The sequence below is a fragment of the Mandrillus leucophaeus genome, unplaced genomic scaffold (assembly GCF_000951045.1).
Source record: "Mandrillus leucophaeus isolate KB7577 unplaced genomic scaffold, Mleu.le_1.0 Scaffold9, whole genome shotgun sequence".
Lineage (NCBI taxonomy): Eukaryota > Metazoa > Chordata > Mammalia > Primates > Cercopithecidae > Mandrillus > Mandrillus leucophaeus.
In genome coordinates, this window is record NW_012109807.1 from 8,916,788 (window position 1) to 8,930,299 (window position 13,512).

General features: G+C 58.6%; 1 protein-coding gene across 2 annotated transcripts in view; it reads left to right on the plus strand.

The window, feature by feature from the left end:
- FAM178B (family with sequence similarity 178, member B) overlaps nucleotides 1-12,993 on the plus strand; it is a 101,208-nt gene extending 88,215 nt beyond the window's left edge. For both annotated transcript variants that reach the window (XM_011969630.1, XM_011969631.1), the window contains 3 exons: nucleotides 10,416-10,493; nucleotides 10,868-11,020; nucleotides 12,614-12,993. In XM_011969630.1, coding sequence (XP_011825020.1) covers nucleotides 10,416-10,493; nucleotides 10,868-11,020; nucleotides 12,614-12,646 — 264 coding nt within the window. In that variant the 3' untranslated portion in view covers nucleotides 12,647-12,993. The remainder of the gene's footprint in view (nucleotides 1-10,415; nucleotides 10,494-10,867; nucleotides 11,021-12,613) is intronic.
- The last annotated feature ends 519 nt before the right edge of the window (nucleotides 12,994-13,512 follow it).

Consider the following 13,512-nt stretch of genomic DNA (forward strand, 5'->3'; position numbering starts at 1 on the left):
CCCAGGGGTTGGGTGATGCTCTGGGATAGACTCAGCCCCGCTGTGCCGACTCCACTGCACTCAGGCTCATTCTGAGTAGCTCTGTTTGTGTTCTGCAGAGGGCGGGGCCTCTGCTGTATGTTTGTGCATAAGTGCGTGCTGTGCACATCTCCTGTATATCCTTGTGGTGTGGCGCGTGTGTTGATCGAGTTGGGAAACAAGTTTTACTGCTTCGCTCCTGCTGCTGCAACTGCAGTTGTCTGTCCCTGTGCTGGGTGACCCTGCCAAGAGCCGCCTCAATGGGAGGTTGTGGTGGAGAAAGGCCTGGCTTTCGCTGCAGGGCTGGGCAGGGAGGGGGCCCCTGCCCTCTGGCAGCTGTGTGCCTGCCTCTGCCCTCTCTTGCTGGCACACTCAACTCCAGCAATGGGACATGTGTTCCCCTGGCACAGGCCGCTGACCCTCTGTCCCCCTGAAAGGCAGATGGACGCTCTTTCCCCATTCTCCCCGTGCGCTCTGCCTTCCCACCTGGATGTGTCTGTCTCTTCCTTACTGCCCCGCTGGGCTGGGGACCTTGGTTAGGCCAAGGTCAGGAGGGTTGGGAGGAAACTGACTGGTTTTGAGGAACAGAAAATGGATATTCAGAACTTGTGAGTTCCTCTGCTGTCTAATCTGTGGTTGGTTCTGTCTTACTTCCTCCAAAGTTCAGAAGATCAGACATATTTAAAAATAAACCTCAAAGAGATGGCCTCTGGGAAGCTGACCCTCCAGGAGAGGGAGACCTCGACAGATCTGGGGACAGGCCAGTACCTCTGGGCATCCCAAGGCCAGGCAGGGCCCAGGCTCAGGCCAGCTTTGTTTGGGTCCCAGAAATCCTGGTTTCTTTACAAGTGTATGAGCAGGCTTGAAGTGACAGAGTTAAGCTGCGGAGGCAGGCTTGCATTCTTCAGCCAGCTTTTGCTCAGGGCCTTGGCAGCACCGGGGCCTGCTCCCTGGCCCACCCCACTCAGGCCCCGTCCTCCTGGAGACCCTTCGAGGCCTCTCTCCCTAGGCAAGTGACTCATCAGCTTCCAGCCTAACACTCTACCTGGGTCTCCTCGTCCTTTAACTCTTCCTGGACAACCCTGTGGATTATCTTCCTCTCGTTCTAACTTAGGAAGATAGACTCTAGTGCCTGCCACATCGTATGAAACTGCTAGCCAGAGCCCCCACCAGCTGGCCCAGTGCGCGGCTTCGCTGCCGCACATTACGTGGGACGTTTGAATCCAAGCAGCGATGGTCTCCCAGAAACGCTCTGTTCTCAGCTCCGTGTCTTTGCTGCTGCTGTCCCTCCTTCCTGCGGAGCCCGGACTCTCTCTCCTGTCCTCGGATTGCCGCGGGCGTGGCTCAAGCCGTGGCTGGTTTACATGTTGCTTCACAGACTTGAACGGCTACCTTTTAGGGTCAACCCAGAGTCTCACCTCAACCACAACCCCCATGGCTCCCCCTGAAATGCCTCACCCTGTCCAGGTACAGTGGCTCATGCCTGTAATTTCAGTGCTTTCAGAGGCTGAGGCAGGAGGATCATCGGAAGCTAGGCGTTCATAGACCACCCTGCACAACATAGCGAGACCCTATCTCTGCAAAAGTTTTTTTTTTTTTTAAATGAGCCAGGTGGCTGGGCGCGGTGGCTCCTGCCTGTAATCCCAGCACTTTGGGAGGCCGAGGTGGGCGGATCACTTGAGTCTGTTCCAGACCACCCTGCACAACATAGCGAGACCCTATCTCTGAAAAATTTTTTTTTTTTTAAATGAGCCAGGTGGCTGGGCGCGGTGGCTCCTGCCTGTAATCCCAGCACTTTGGGAGGCCGAGGCGGGCGGATCACCTGAGGTCAGGAGTTTGAGACCAGCCTCAACATGGAGTAACCCCGTCTCTACTAAAAATACAAAATTAGCTGGGCATGGTGGTGCATGCCTGTAATCCCAGCTACCTGGGAGGCTGAGGCAGGAGAATTGCTTGAACCTGGGAGGCAGAGGTTGCAGTGAGCCGAGATCGCGCCATTGCACTCCAGCCTCGGTAACGAGAGCAAAACTCCATCTCAAAAAAAAAAAAAAAAAGGCCAGGTGTGGTGTTAACAGGGCATAATGGCACATGCCTATGGTCCTAGCTACTCGGGAGGATGGCTTGAGCCCAGGAGTTTGAGGCTGCAGTGTTTGAGGCTCCCAGCTGTGCAGCGAAGAGGGCCAGGCACAGTGGGGACGGTCCCTTACACGCCATCCTCAGTCTGCAGGAACAGCTGCCAGGATGACCACAGCCTTCTCAAGTGCTCTCCACGCACCACCATTTCTGTCCCTTCTTCCCTGTCTTTGCCAGGACTTTTTAGTGACGGAAACACAAACACAGATCCTGGAAAGCCCTGGGACAGTTCATCAGGCTTAGAGGGACCTGAACAGTGTCAGAAACCCTCCATGTCACACCCTCCTCCTCCAGGCTCTGCCCCTTGGTGCCTTCCCAGGCAGGCCCTCCCCTCCTCCAGGCTCAATGGCCTTGTCTCAGCAGCCCTAGGCAAGTGACTCATCAGCTGCAAACCTGACACTCTACCTGGGTCTCCTCATCCTTTAACTCTTCCTGGACGAGAAGGAGCTCCCGCCCTCGAACCGTAACCAGAGTGGCGCCTCATTGGCTTGGTTCGGGTCCAGTGCCCATCTCTAAGTCAGTCACATTGGCAAGCTCCCATACGGTGAACGGCCAGCCTGGGACTCAGGTCCACCCCTCAAGCCAGAGCTGGAGTCGCCACCATGGAACAGTTCGGTCTGAGCGTAGGGGACAGGAGGCTGGGACACTCTTACAAAGGAAGGGAAAAGACAGGCCCCCTGGACGTTTACAGCATCCCTGTGGTTCAGTCACGGGCAGTGGCCTCGTGCTCTGGTGTTGCTGGGAAGGATGAGGAGGGCAGTCCCAGGCTCTGGCCAGACGTGCCAACACCCCGGAGACAATTCAGTAAGTGAAAAAGCGAAAGACAAGAAGGGGAAGCCATGGGAAAACCATTGCTCTGTCAGGGTGGTTATGCAATGTTTTGGCTGGTGTCAGGGACCCCCTCCTGCACCCTACGCGCTCACACGCACACTGACACGTATGCATTGATGTGCACGTGTACAGGCGTGAACTCGTACACATAGGCACCGAGAATCTTGTTCGTCTCTGGGCAGTCTGCAGAGCTAGGTTTTCTGGTCCAGATCTCCCTGGTGTAAAGGTCTCTGGTCCCAGCTGGAGGAGCAGGAAGACCCCGCCAGTCCCTGCCTGTCGTCTCCCTGACCCCCGCCAGCAGGAAGCCAGAGAGGAAAGTGGACTGGGTGGGAGCCTCCGACCTCCAGCTAGGACTTGCCTCCAGTGCCTTGGCTCCTGCCACCAGCCTCTGATGGAGGAATGGGGAGATGCTCTGAGATAACCTCCCCACCACAGTCTGCAGGAATCCGGAGCTCTCAGCCTTCCATCTCTTTCCCTCCCCAGCCCCATGCACCGTGGCCTCCACATTCCCTCCCTGTCCTCAGTAGCACGAGCAGGAGCCAGGGACGCTCAGGCCCCAGGCCCCAGCTAGGGATAGAACTTAAGAGATCCCCGCTGTGAAGGCTCTTGGATCTCTGAACTCACTCTCCAGGAAGCCAGAGGTGCAGGCGAGAGCTCCTGTTCTGAGGGCGTGGAGGGTGTGGGCATGTGCTGGGCCCCGCGTCCTCTGCAGCCTGGAAAGAGACACCCACCTCTCTGCCCAGCATCGCCCGAAAGCAAACTCCATTCAGTGGCCATTCACTGCAGCAGAGCTGGAAGTCCTGCCTGCTGAGCTGCTACCAGCCCATCTCCCGTCACACTAAATGGGCCTCATCCCTGCTCCGCGTTTGGGGACCATGTTTGGGTCACCCCCACCCCATGCCCTAGCAGGCACTTTCACTGACAGAATTGGGTGTCTTGCCTGGCAGGCCCCACCGGTGACGTCTGTTCTCTGGCCTCTTGACCCTGTGTCTTCTGTGACCCTAGGTTAGGAAGAGGTCTTAGGTCACCGCCTCATTTCCTAGCGGTCGGTCATATGTCTTCATTTCTTCCTCGCTAGGACTTATGACCGGCGACCTGTCCTGGTCAGAGTCACTTCCCAAGTCGGCTTGCCTTTGGGAACAGAGCTTTCGATACCGCCCTCTGCTTCCTCCTTTAGCGTCTGCCAAAGCCAAAGGTCAGGGGGTGCAACCTTGGAGCGGAAGCTGCCTGGGCAAGGGGAAGAGGTTGTGCGGTTTGCTTATGGGACAGGGAAGACATGGCAGCCTCGTCCTGGTGGCCAGTGCCACCCTGCAGGGGCTCAGGAGGCATGTACCTAGAAAAATGCATCCCCTTTTGCCTGGTGTCCTAATGGACACACCAGTCGCCTAAGCTCTGGCGCTCTCCTCAGACTCAGGCTCTTGGCCTGGGGCCTGAGTAGCCCAGCCTCGGATTCCTCATGATTCATTGTTGTTGTGCCCAACCTGTGTGGATACCTAGACTGTGCCCCGGGGGCCCAGGCTGCAAAGGGCATTCCTCCTCCACCCTGGGGGAGCAGCCTCAGCCTCGCCCTGTCCTCCCAGTAGGAGGCCCGTGGACCCTTGCTGCCTCCCAAGGGGGATGTCCACAGTGTGAGTCCTCTTTAGAGACCCACCACCACCCACGCGCACGGGGGGAGCTCTTCCTGCTGAAGGCTGAGAGCCCAGAGACCTGCTCTTGGGCCAGCCCTGCCCCTCCTGGACACAGGGTCGTGATCATCAGGGAACCTCCCCGCGCCGCCGTTTCCACGTCTGCTGAAGGCGGGATCCCAGGCCCTCTCTGCGTACCCTACTGGATCAGGGTGCCGTGAAGTGGTACTATATAGGCTTAAATTGAACAAAAAAGGGGAGAAAAGGATTGTGACCCAGCCCCAGCCTTGGGTCTGAAAGGGCCCAGGGTAGACCAGCGCAGCTTCAGCCCTTCCCAGACTCCGTTGGCTCTAGAGTCGATCTTCAGTCCGTGTGCTTGCCCCTAAGTCCTGAGAGGACTCGTGTGGCAGTGGTGACACCTAAGGCAGAATACTTCTCCTGGGCTGGGCTGGACTTCTAGGCTCTTGAGATTGGGCTGAGAGCAGCCCAGCCAGGCTAGGATTAATGCATGTTCCCAGGCTGCCACCACCCAGGGTCCATGAGCATGGAAAGGAGAAAGCAAGGGGACCCCAGGCCGGAATCCCAGCGCCAGCAGACATCAGGGCCAGCTTCCTGAGTGAGAGGTAGGGACACCTGGGGGTGAGCCCCTGGGCCCCAGCAGCCTGGCTGGGAGAGCCGTGCCCTCTGGGTCCATCTTTGTCCTTCCCAGCAGGTGTTTCTGGGTCAGCCTTGGTTCTCCCCGTAACACACACACACTAACTGCCCCAGAGCCTGGTTGGACCTGGTCCCTCAGGGTCCTCCTGCCAGAAGCAGGTCTGCCTTCCCCACCCGGTCTGGCAGCCTCCAGGAGAGGGCTGGATTTGAAGGCTTGTCCAGGGTTAAGACTGGATTCTTGGTCATGACCTGAGCGGGGAGAAAGGTTATATGCTCTGGCCAGAGCGAGTGGCTTCCTGGGAGAGCCTCTCCGTCCTCCTTTCCTGCCCTCCTTCAGCGTAAATAGCCCAGGCCACAGCCCGCTCCCTTGGCGTTGGCTGGAGGGGAATTTCCTAAAGGATGAAGTTCCTGGGAAATGTCCACCCTTTTTCCCTTTTGCTTATGACAAAAGCACTGCTAATCGCTCCTATCTGACTTGGGAGTCTTGGCTGGGGGAGCCTGGGGTCAGAACTAGCTGGACCAGAACATGGAGATGCTGACCTCCCTTCCTCTGGTGACAGTCCCAGTCTGCTGTCTGCCGTCACTCAGCCTTGTCATTCCTTCCCCAGGGGGAGGGCACGGCCCCCGTGAAGGCTCCAGAGTCAGGAGTGAGGCATTCCTGCGTGGAACTTCTGAGAACAGCCAGCCCGCCAGACTCCGGGGAAGACCCAGAACACGGGAGCTGGGCGCTTGCTGGCAGCGGTGGCAGGGATGGGCCGGGCTGTTCTTGTCAGTACTGGGTCCAGGCATGCCCTTAGACTCTGCCTTTCCCCATGATGTTGACTGAGGTTTCCGGGGTCCCATTTCCCATCAGGGCTTCACAGCCTGACTGACGTGCCGTGGGGCAGGAGCTGGGTCCCATCTTCAGACAAGGTCCTAAGGCCTGGACAAGTGTAGCCCCCAGCACCCAAGGAGGGCTAACCCTGAGGCCACAGTGAAGTCCCCACCGCACCAAGCAGTTCTAAGAGACCTGGAAGGGCCTCCCTCTGGCATATAGAAGGGCCACCTTGTGCTCCCAGAGGGAGAGGAAGCAGGTAAGGCAGGGATTGCAGCCTTGGCTCAGCCTCTCTCTCCTGCCTGGTGGAAGGGAAGAGGAACCGTGCCTCTAGTGCCAGCCAGGACAGGAGCAGGCTTGCTAAGTTCAGGAATTGGTCACACTGCGAAGGAAGCAGGAAACGCAGCGCTCACACCTGGCCCTTCTTGTCTTGCTGGGAAGGGCCCCCTCACTCGGGCCCACCCCTGCCTGCCCTGCACCCCTCCCGTGCCTGCCCCTGCTGGGTTGGAGGGAAGGGGAACTCAGGGAGCCAGCAGTGCATCACCAGCAAGCCAGCTGGGCTGGGCGACTCGGGTGTCTACAGCCGCTGGCGGTTTAGATGGGGAGACTCAGGGTCTGCCTGCTCCCGGTCACAGAGTCCCCAGTTTCCGCTGAGCTTTTGTTCCTCTGACCTTCACACAGAGAGAGGGGCCTCGTGGGAGGGTGGGGACACCACGCCCGTTGTCTGGACAGGATCAGACTCTCTCTTACCTCTTTGCAACTCTGAGACCAAGAGTCCTGGGGAAATGCAGGGAGGAGATGGAAGTGTTGGCACTTCCTATGCCAGTAGTGAAGGCTGCTTTTCCAAATCCCTACTGGGAACCCAGCTTCAGTCAGGCCCCCGGAAATGTTCCAAGGGAGGGCATCTGCACAGCCACCAAGCTCCTTAAATTGGGTCAACGTCTTCCTTACAGGAAGCACCCTCAAATGCAAGGAGGACGCGCACCCAGCCTCCAGGCAATGTGGTAGGTTTCGTGTTTTCCCTTTGGAAAACACAGCTGATAAAATGTGGTTCACAGGGCTTTTCTCCAGGACTGCCATTTCTTACTCACTGTCCACCCAAACACTGGGAATCGTTTTCCTGGGATTCCCCTCCCCCTCCCTGCCCCCTGCAGATTCAATTATGGGAATCAGCATAAGAAACAAGTTGTGAAACCAGTAACTCTCCACTGCCTGGGGTCAGTCCACTGACGGATTTTTCCTCCCTGATACTCCTCCAGGGCATTCGTCAGATCTCAGACCCTCCCCACGACTCCTTCTAGGAGGGGAAGCTCTGCAGCCGGGCCCCCTCCATACGGGGAGACTCCCCTGAGAGCGCATGGGTGGAGCGGGCCACTGAGCTGCGCCACCCGGGGCTGGGAGTGTTTACGACTGAAAGGTCCGAGAGAGACGGGCCCCCGCTCGCCCCTCCCAGGCCCACACAGTCTCCCCTGCAGACCCCAGGGTGCCTCCCCCAGCCATTCTCAGTGATGTCCCTGATAACCCTTGGATGTTTTCTTCGGCATCCCCTGCCACCTCTCATCATTCGCTTGCCCTCTCAAAGACGGGCCTCAGCTTTTTTTTTTTTTTTTTTTTTGAGACCAGTTTTTGCTCTGTTGCCCAGGCTGGAGTGCAATAGCACAATTAGAGCTCACTACAGCCTCAACCTCCCAGGCTCAAGTCGTCCGCCTGCCTCAGCCTCCCAAGTAGCTGGGACTACAGGTGACCATGCTGGATAACTTTTTGGTTTTTTGTAGAAACGGGGTCTCGCAGTGTTGCCCAAGCTGGTCTCCAACTCCTGCGCCACAGCTTCCCAGAGTGCTGGGATTACGGGCATGAACCACCTCACCCAGCCTGGGTCTCAGCTTCTTTTCATGGCCAAGTCCCGCTCCCAGGCCTCACACCCACCCCAAACCCAGTTAGGTTCAGTCAATTACAGTTGGCAGTATCTTGTTAAAAAAAGTTTTAAAGCAACTTTCATTGTATTCTCACTGTATGAGTATACACATTGTAGAGAAATAATCTTAAAAAAGGAAAAAGGAAAGATAAGGCTAGCCTGTAATCCTTTCTCCCAGAGGGAGCTCATTCTCCTACTACCTAGTACATTCCAGCACACCAGTGTGGCCACATTCTCTCACCTGCCTCCCCCAGGCACCCCCTGTCCTTACAACTCTGCCCCCAGGTCACCCTGACTCCCTTGCACCTGTGCCGGCCTCTGGTTCTGGAACCGCCCTCAGGGTCTGTCATCAGCCCTCCTCTGCCTGCACAGGGCCATCTTTGCCTCAACTCCTACTGTTCCTTTGGGGCTCACTTTAGCTTAGTCACTTCCTGAAGCCTCTAAGTTGTACTCTCCATACCCCCAAACCCCTGGAAGGGCCCTTTCTCCTTTTGGTCAGTGCAGAAGCAGAGATATGTTATTTCTTGACCAAATGGTTGCCCTCCTGAAGTATCTTTCTCCCTCTAATGCCTGAGTGTCTCACGTCGCCGTGTCTCAGTCAAGGTATAGTGTCCGGCACGCAGGCCCAAACTTGCTTTATGACAAGGGGCAGTGAGCTGTTGCAGGACTGCGAAGGCTGGACAGAGTCCCAAAGGCAAGGCCAGGTGGGAGGGAAGGGGAGCTCAGGGAGCCAGCAGTGCATCACCAGCAGGCCAGCTGGGCCGGGCGACTGGGGCACCCACAGGCTGCTACAGGGACCCGGCAGGTAGAGGGAGCTGGGCTTCACAGAGGTTGGGTCTTCCCCACCCCACGGCAGCTCTCCTGGAGGCATGCCTCAGTTTCCCCCACCGTGTCTTCTCTGCGTGCCGTGTGCAGGGCCACATGGTCAGCCTATGGAGTCAGACCGCCCGTGGGCCTTCACGGTTGTGTTGAAGAACAGGCTGGGTCCCAGGCAGGGTGGGTGCTGCTGGTGGGAGCCTCAGGTGGCCTTTGACCTCAGGATTTTACACTGGTATTTGGTTTTGTTTTTTCTTTTGAGACGGAGTCTCGCTCTGTCACCCAGGCTGGAGTGCAGTGGCGCGATCTCGGCTCACTGCAAGCTCCGCCTCCCGGGTTCCCGCCATTCTCCTGCCTCAGCCTCCAGAGCAGCTGGGACTACAGGCGCCGCCACCGTGCCCGGCTACCTCCTTGGCCTCCCAAAGTGCTGGGATTACAGGCGTGAGCCACTGTGCCTGGCCGGTATTTGGGTTTAAGAAGTCAGTTGATGGCACCAAATCTGATGCCCTGAGAAGCGGTCTGGCTTCTGCCCTGAGGAGACTCCTGGGCCTGTGCAAAGAAGCTGTAGCCATTGCTGAGGCACTGCCTGGCGCCCTGGGAGGGCAGGGTGATAAGGTCAGGGGAAGCTGGGCCATGGGTTGGTTCTGAGCTCCAGCCCATTGTCACCTGCCGGCATCTCTAGAGCCCACCTCTCCCACCCCTGCTTGTCCGCAGGGCTGGTCATTTGCCGCCTCCTGATCCTAGACGTGAAGAGAGAGCTGAGAGGACAAGGCAGCGGGGCCTCTGAGTGGAGGGCGCACCTGCAGGCAGTGACTGGGACTCCAGAGCAGGCCGCGTCCCTCCTGGAGCCTCACACCCTGGGACACTCCCCATGACTTGGTTTCTTTAAACGGCAAGCACGTAGCCCATAAGCGAATGGGCACCAAGAGAGTCCGAGGGTGCCTCAAGATCAAGTTGTTCTCGGGCCAGATGGAGCAGGCCTGCGTCCTGTTTTCACTGCTTGAGAGTGTGCAGTTGGCAGGAATGAGGATGGAGGCGAGGTGTGCAGACACTCAGCCAGAACCATCGGCTCCCGTCTCTCCACCTGCCTCCTCGGGTCAGCAAGGAGGCTGTCCAGGCAGGCTACACCCGTGTTGGTGCAGGTGGCATTCTGCCAAGGGGTAAGCCGAGTCCAGGAGCCATGGGCCACATCCCCCCAGAGGGGGCTCCCTTTGCTGTTTGCACAGAGGCACCCTGGCCTCAGTACCTACGGGTAAGGGTGGCCCGGGGAACAGAGACTGCGGAGGTCAGAGTGGATACGCTCCTCTCAGAAGGTGTCCTCTGTGGTCCCGGCACAAGGCTGGGGGACAGTGTGTGTTTCTGGATGGCTGAGTCCGTTTTCTAGAGGAAGGGAGGTTGGCACCTCATCAGAGGGCAGGCTGGGAGAGCCTGCTAGGGAGTCACAGCTTCGAGTGAGTGCGGGCCCAGAGCCTGGCTCACCCAGGCCGCCTTGAAGATGCCTCCCTGGAAACTGTCGCTGAATGCCTAGGGGTGGAGTGAGCCCCGCCCTGGCCTGCCGTGCTGCCCTGGCGGAGTTAGAGAAGCAGCTCCCCCTGTGCTCTCCCTCCAGGCCTGCTACCTGTGCCACAGCCTTCTGACGCTGGCCGGGGTGGTCGTCAGCTGCCGGGACGTCACTCCAGACCAGTGGGTGAGTCTCCCAAGGGCCGGGGTTGGGGTGGGGGTGCCCAGCTGTGTCTTCTCCCCCAAGTGGCGTGGGGTTGACTGGGATGGCGCCCAGCCCACTGTTAGGAACTGCAGAGAGCAGGAGGCTGAGAGAGAAGCCAGCCCGGGAAAGCCAGGGCCTCTTCCTCCCGACGGTGCCCCACCAGCCGAGCCATTCCCAAGGGACACTGACCAGCGCCCTAGCAGTTGTGCTGGCCCCGTCCTCCTTTTCCTGCTCAGCCTCTGAACAGTCACTCAAATGTGCCCCTTCCTTTGTCTGAATTTGTTCTCCTCCTGCCCTGCTTTGGATGTGCCTGGCTCGTGCTACACTCGCCTCTCGGCCTCCCTCCGCCTCCACAGGGCGAGCTGCAGCTGCTGTGCATGCAGTTGGATCGCCACATCAGCGCACAGATCCGGGAGAGCCCCCAGGCCACGCACCACACCATGCTCAAGGACCTGGCCACCCAGACCTACATCCGCTGGCAGGAGCTTCTGACCCACTGCCAGCCCCAGGTGGTGCCCCCCCAGCCCCCAGACCTGGGAGGGGCGGGAAGTGGTCAGGCAGGGCTGGCCAGAGCCACCAGCGCAGCCACCCTCGCTGCAGCTGCTGAGCTCCTGGCAGGGACGTGGGTGGAGCGGGCATGTGGGGGAAGGGTGGGGATGCTTGAGGGGCCTTCATCATTCTTATCAAGAATCCAGTGCCAAAGGCCAGGCATGGTGGCTCACGCCTGTAACCCCAGCACTTTGGGAGACCGAGGCGGGAGGATCACAAGGTCAGGAGACCAGCCTGGCCAACATGGTGAAACCCGTCTCTACCAAATATACAAAAAATTAGCCGGGCATGGTGGCGGGCGCCTGTAATCCCAGCTACTCTGGAGGTTGAGGCAGGAGAAATTGCTTGAACCCAGGAGGCAGAGGTTGCAGTGAGCCCAGATTGCGCCATTGCACCCCAGCCTGGGCGACAGGGCGAGACTCCATCTCAAAAAAAAAAAAAAAAAAAAAATCCAGTGCCCAGGGTGGGTGCGGAGGGGAGGGGCACAGAGAAGCGCAGTCCTCAGGAAATGCAAAGGAAAGTTGTCCTGGAGAGGGAAAAGTCCGGACCAGAGTGCCAGTCTGTCACGAGCAGTGCCAGGAAGGGGCCCCAGCTGTTCACCGTCTGCCCACTTGTGCTGTGGGCCTGAGGCTGGCCTCCTGCTGTGTTAGGAGGAAGGCTCCCAGGCTGCCTGGGTCCTCTCCACTACACCCCCTACCCCCGCCGAGTCTTCAGAGCTTGTAGGTGTGATATTCACAGCTAGTGTTTCTTGAATGAAGATCTGTTTCTATAAGAACCCACACAACCCCCATGAGGCAGGTGTTACCAGGAGCCCATTTTACAGAGGAGCAGACTAACCAGAGGCCCTGAGAGGCTCGATGGCTTACCCCCGTGACGCAGGCAGCTTGTGTGAATGTCAGAATCAGGGCATGAGGCAGCCTGACTCCCAAGCCTCCGACCTAACCAACTTCAGCCCCTGTGCTAGTGCCCTCCCTTCCAGCCCCATGTCTCCAAGCAGCACCCTGCTGGGCCGGCTCGGGGTCTCCCTGCCTGAGCCCCCAGCCCTCTGTGGAGGGGCACAGGACCTGTGAGGACCACCTCCCACCCCACCACCAGTGCCCCTCCACTCCTAGTCTGCCTCCTCTTGACTCCTCTCCCGTCCTTACCCCATAACCTCTGACTTAGGGCTGACACGTGGGCCACAGCCTGTGGTTTGGGTCTCAGATTTCACCAAGTCTCTGAGAAGGCTAGAGAACAAACCTCACCCTCACGCCCCAAGGAACTAGATCTCACCAGCCTCTGGTGGGAGCAGCATGCTTGTCACGAGAAGAAGGAAAAGTGATTCAGGGCCTGGCAGGGGGGCCCTGGCAGACCACTTGTACAGTCACGTAGCCTGATGACCGCTGTGTCCTCGCCAGCACTGTGAACCCAGGCATCCTGCTCACTCGGTCCCTGGCATGAGCCTGCAATGGGTGCTGAATGGACACCGCCAGCCCGGGGAGCTGCAGGGCCTGCAGGGCAGTGGGCAACACCTGGGCCCAGGCCCTCACAGCCTGCTTTTCTTCTCGCCGCAGGCCCAGTACTTCAGCCCCTGGAAAGACATCTAAAAGAGCAGGGTCAGGGCAGCCCAGGGCTCCTGGCTCCAGCAGGAAGTGAACAGGCTCAGGGAACTGGAGGAAGCGAAGCATCAAGGCCAGAGGCGGCCACATGCTGACCAGCCTGATGAAGCAAGAGCCTGCCTCTGCCACCGCCCTGATCCCCTCTCCTCTCAGCAAGGGATGGGCTTCTCTGCCTCGCCCACCCCCAGCCCTCCTCCCAGCCACCTCCTCTTCCCTAAGGCCTCTGTCTCCATAGCTCTGGTTTCCCTGGGCCTCCGTCCTCCCCACCCTCCTTCCTCTCTCTCCCTGTCACCAATGTGAGGTTTCTTTGTGCACATTAAAGTCTTTCAGCATCAGTGGTTTAGAACACTTCCTTCAGTCCCTGTCCCGAGGGCTCATGCCAGCGTCCAGTCTCCTGATGCTCCTGCCTGTGTTTCGCTGGGTTCTCAGCTCCACAGTTACGGCACTGGGGCAGGCCCAGGCCCCGCCTGTAGCAGAGGGCTGTCTGCAAGTCCCCGGGGAGGGGCAGTGCTCCCCACAGCCCACTGTGGCCCAAGAGCTGTCCGAAACCCAGGAACGGGACGTTTGTTTGGACCCAGTGTGGGACCACTCCCCATTCCCCGCCCCTGCTGAGGAGGTGGCACAGAGCGAAATGTGGATCAGGGCTGTAATTACACTTAATTCCATTTAGTGCTGAGCTCTGAAATCAACTCCCCAGCCTCAGGAGTGGGGGCGGTTCAGAAGCCACTTCCAGATGCTGCTTTTGCTTTTCCTCTGACTTGCCCCAGATGAGTTCATGGGACCTGATTCCTGATAGGGTCCTAGGTAGTTTTGACCTGAACGCCTTGAGGAGTGAGTGGCCCTTTGAGCTCCAG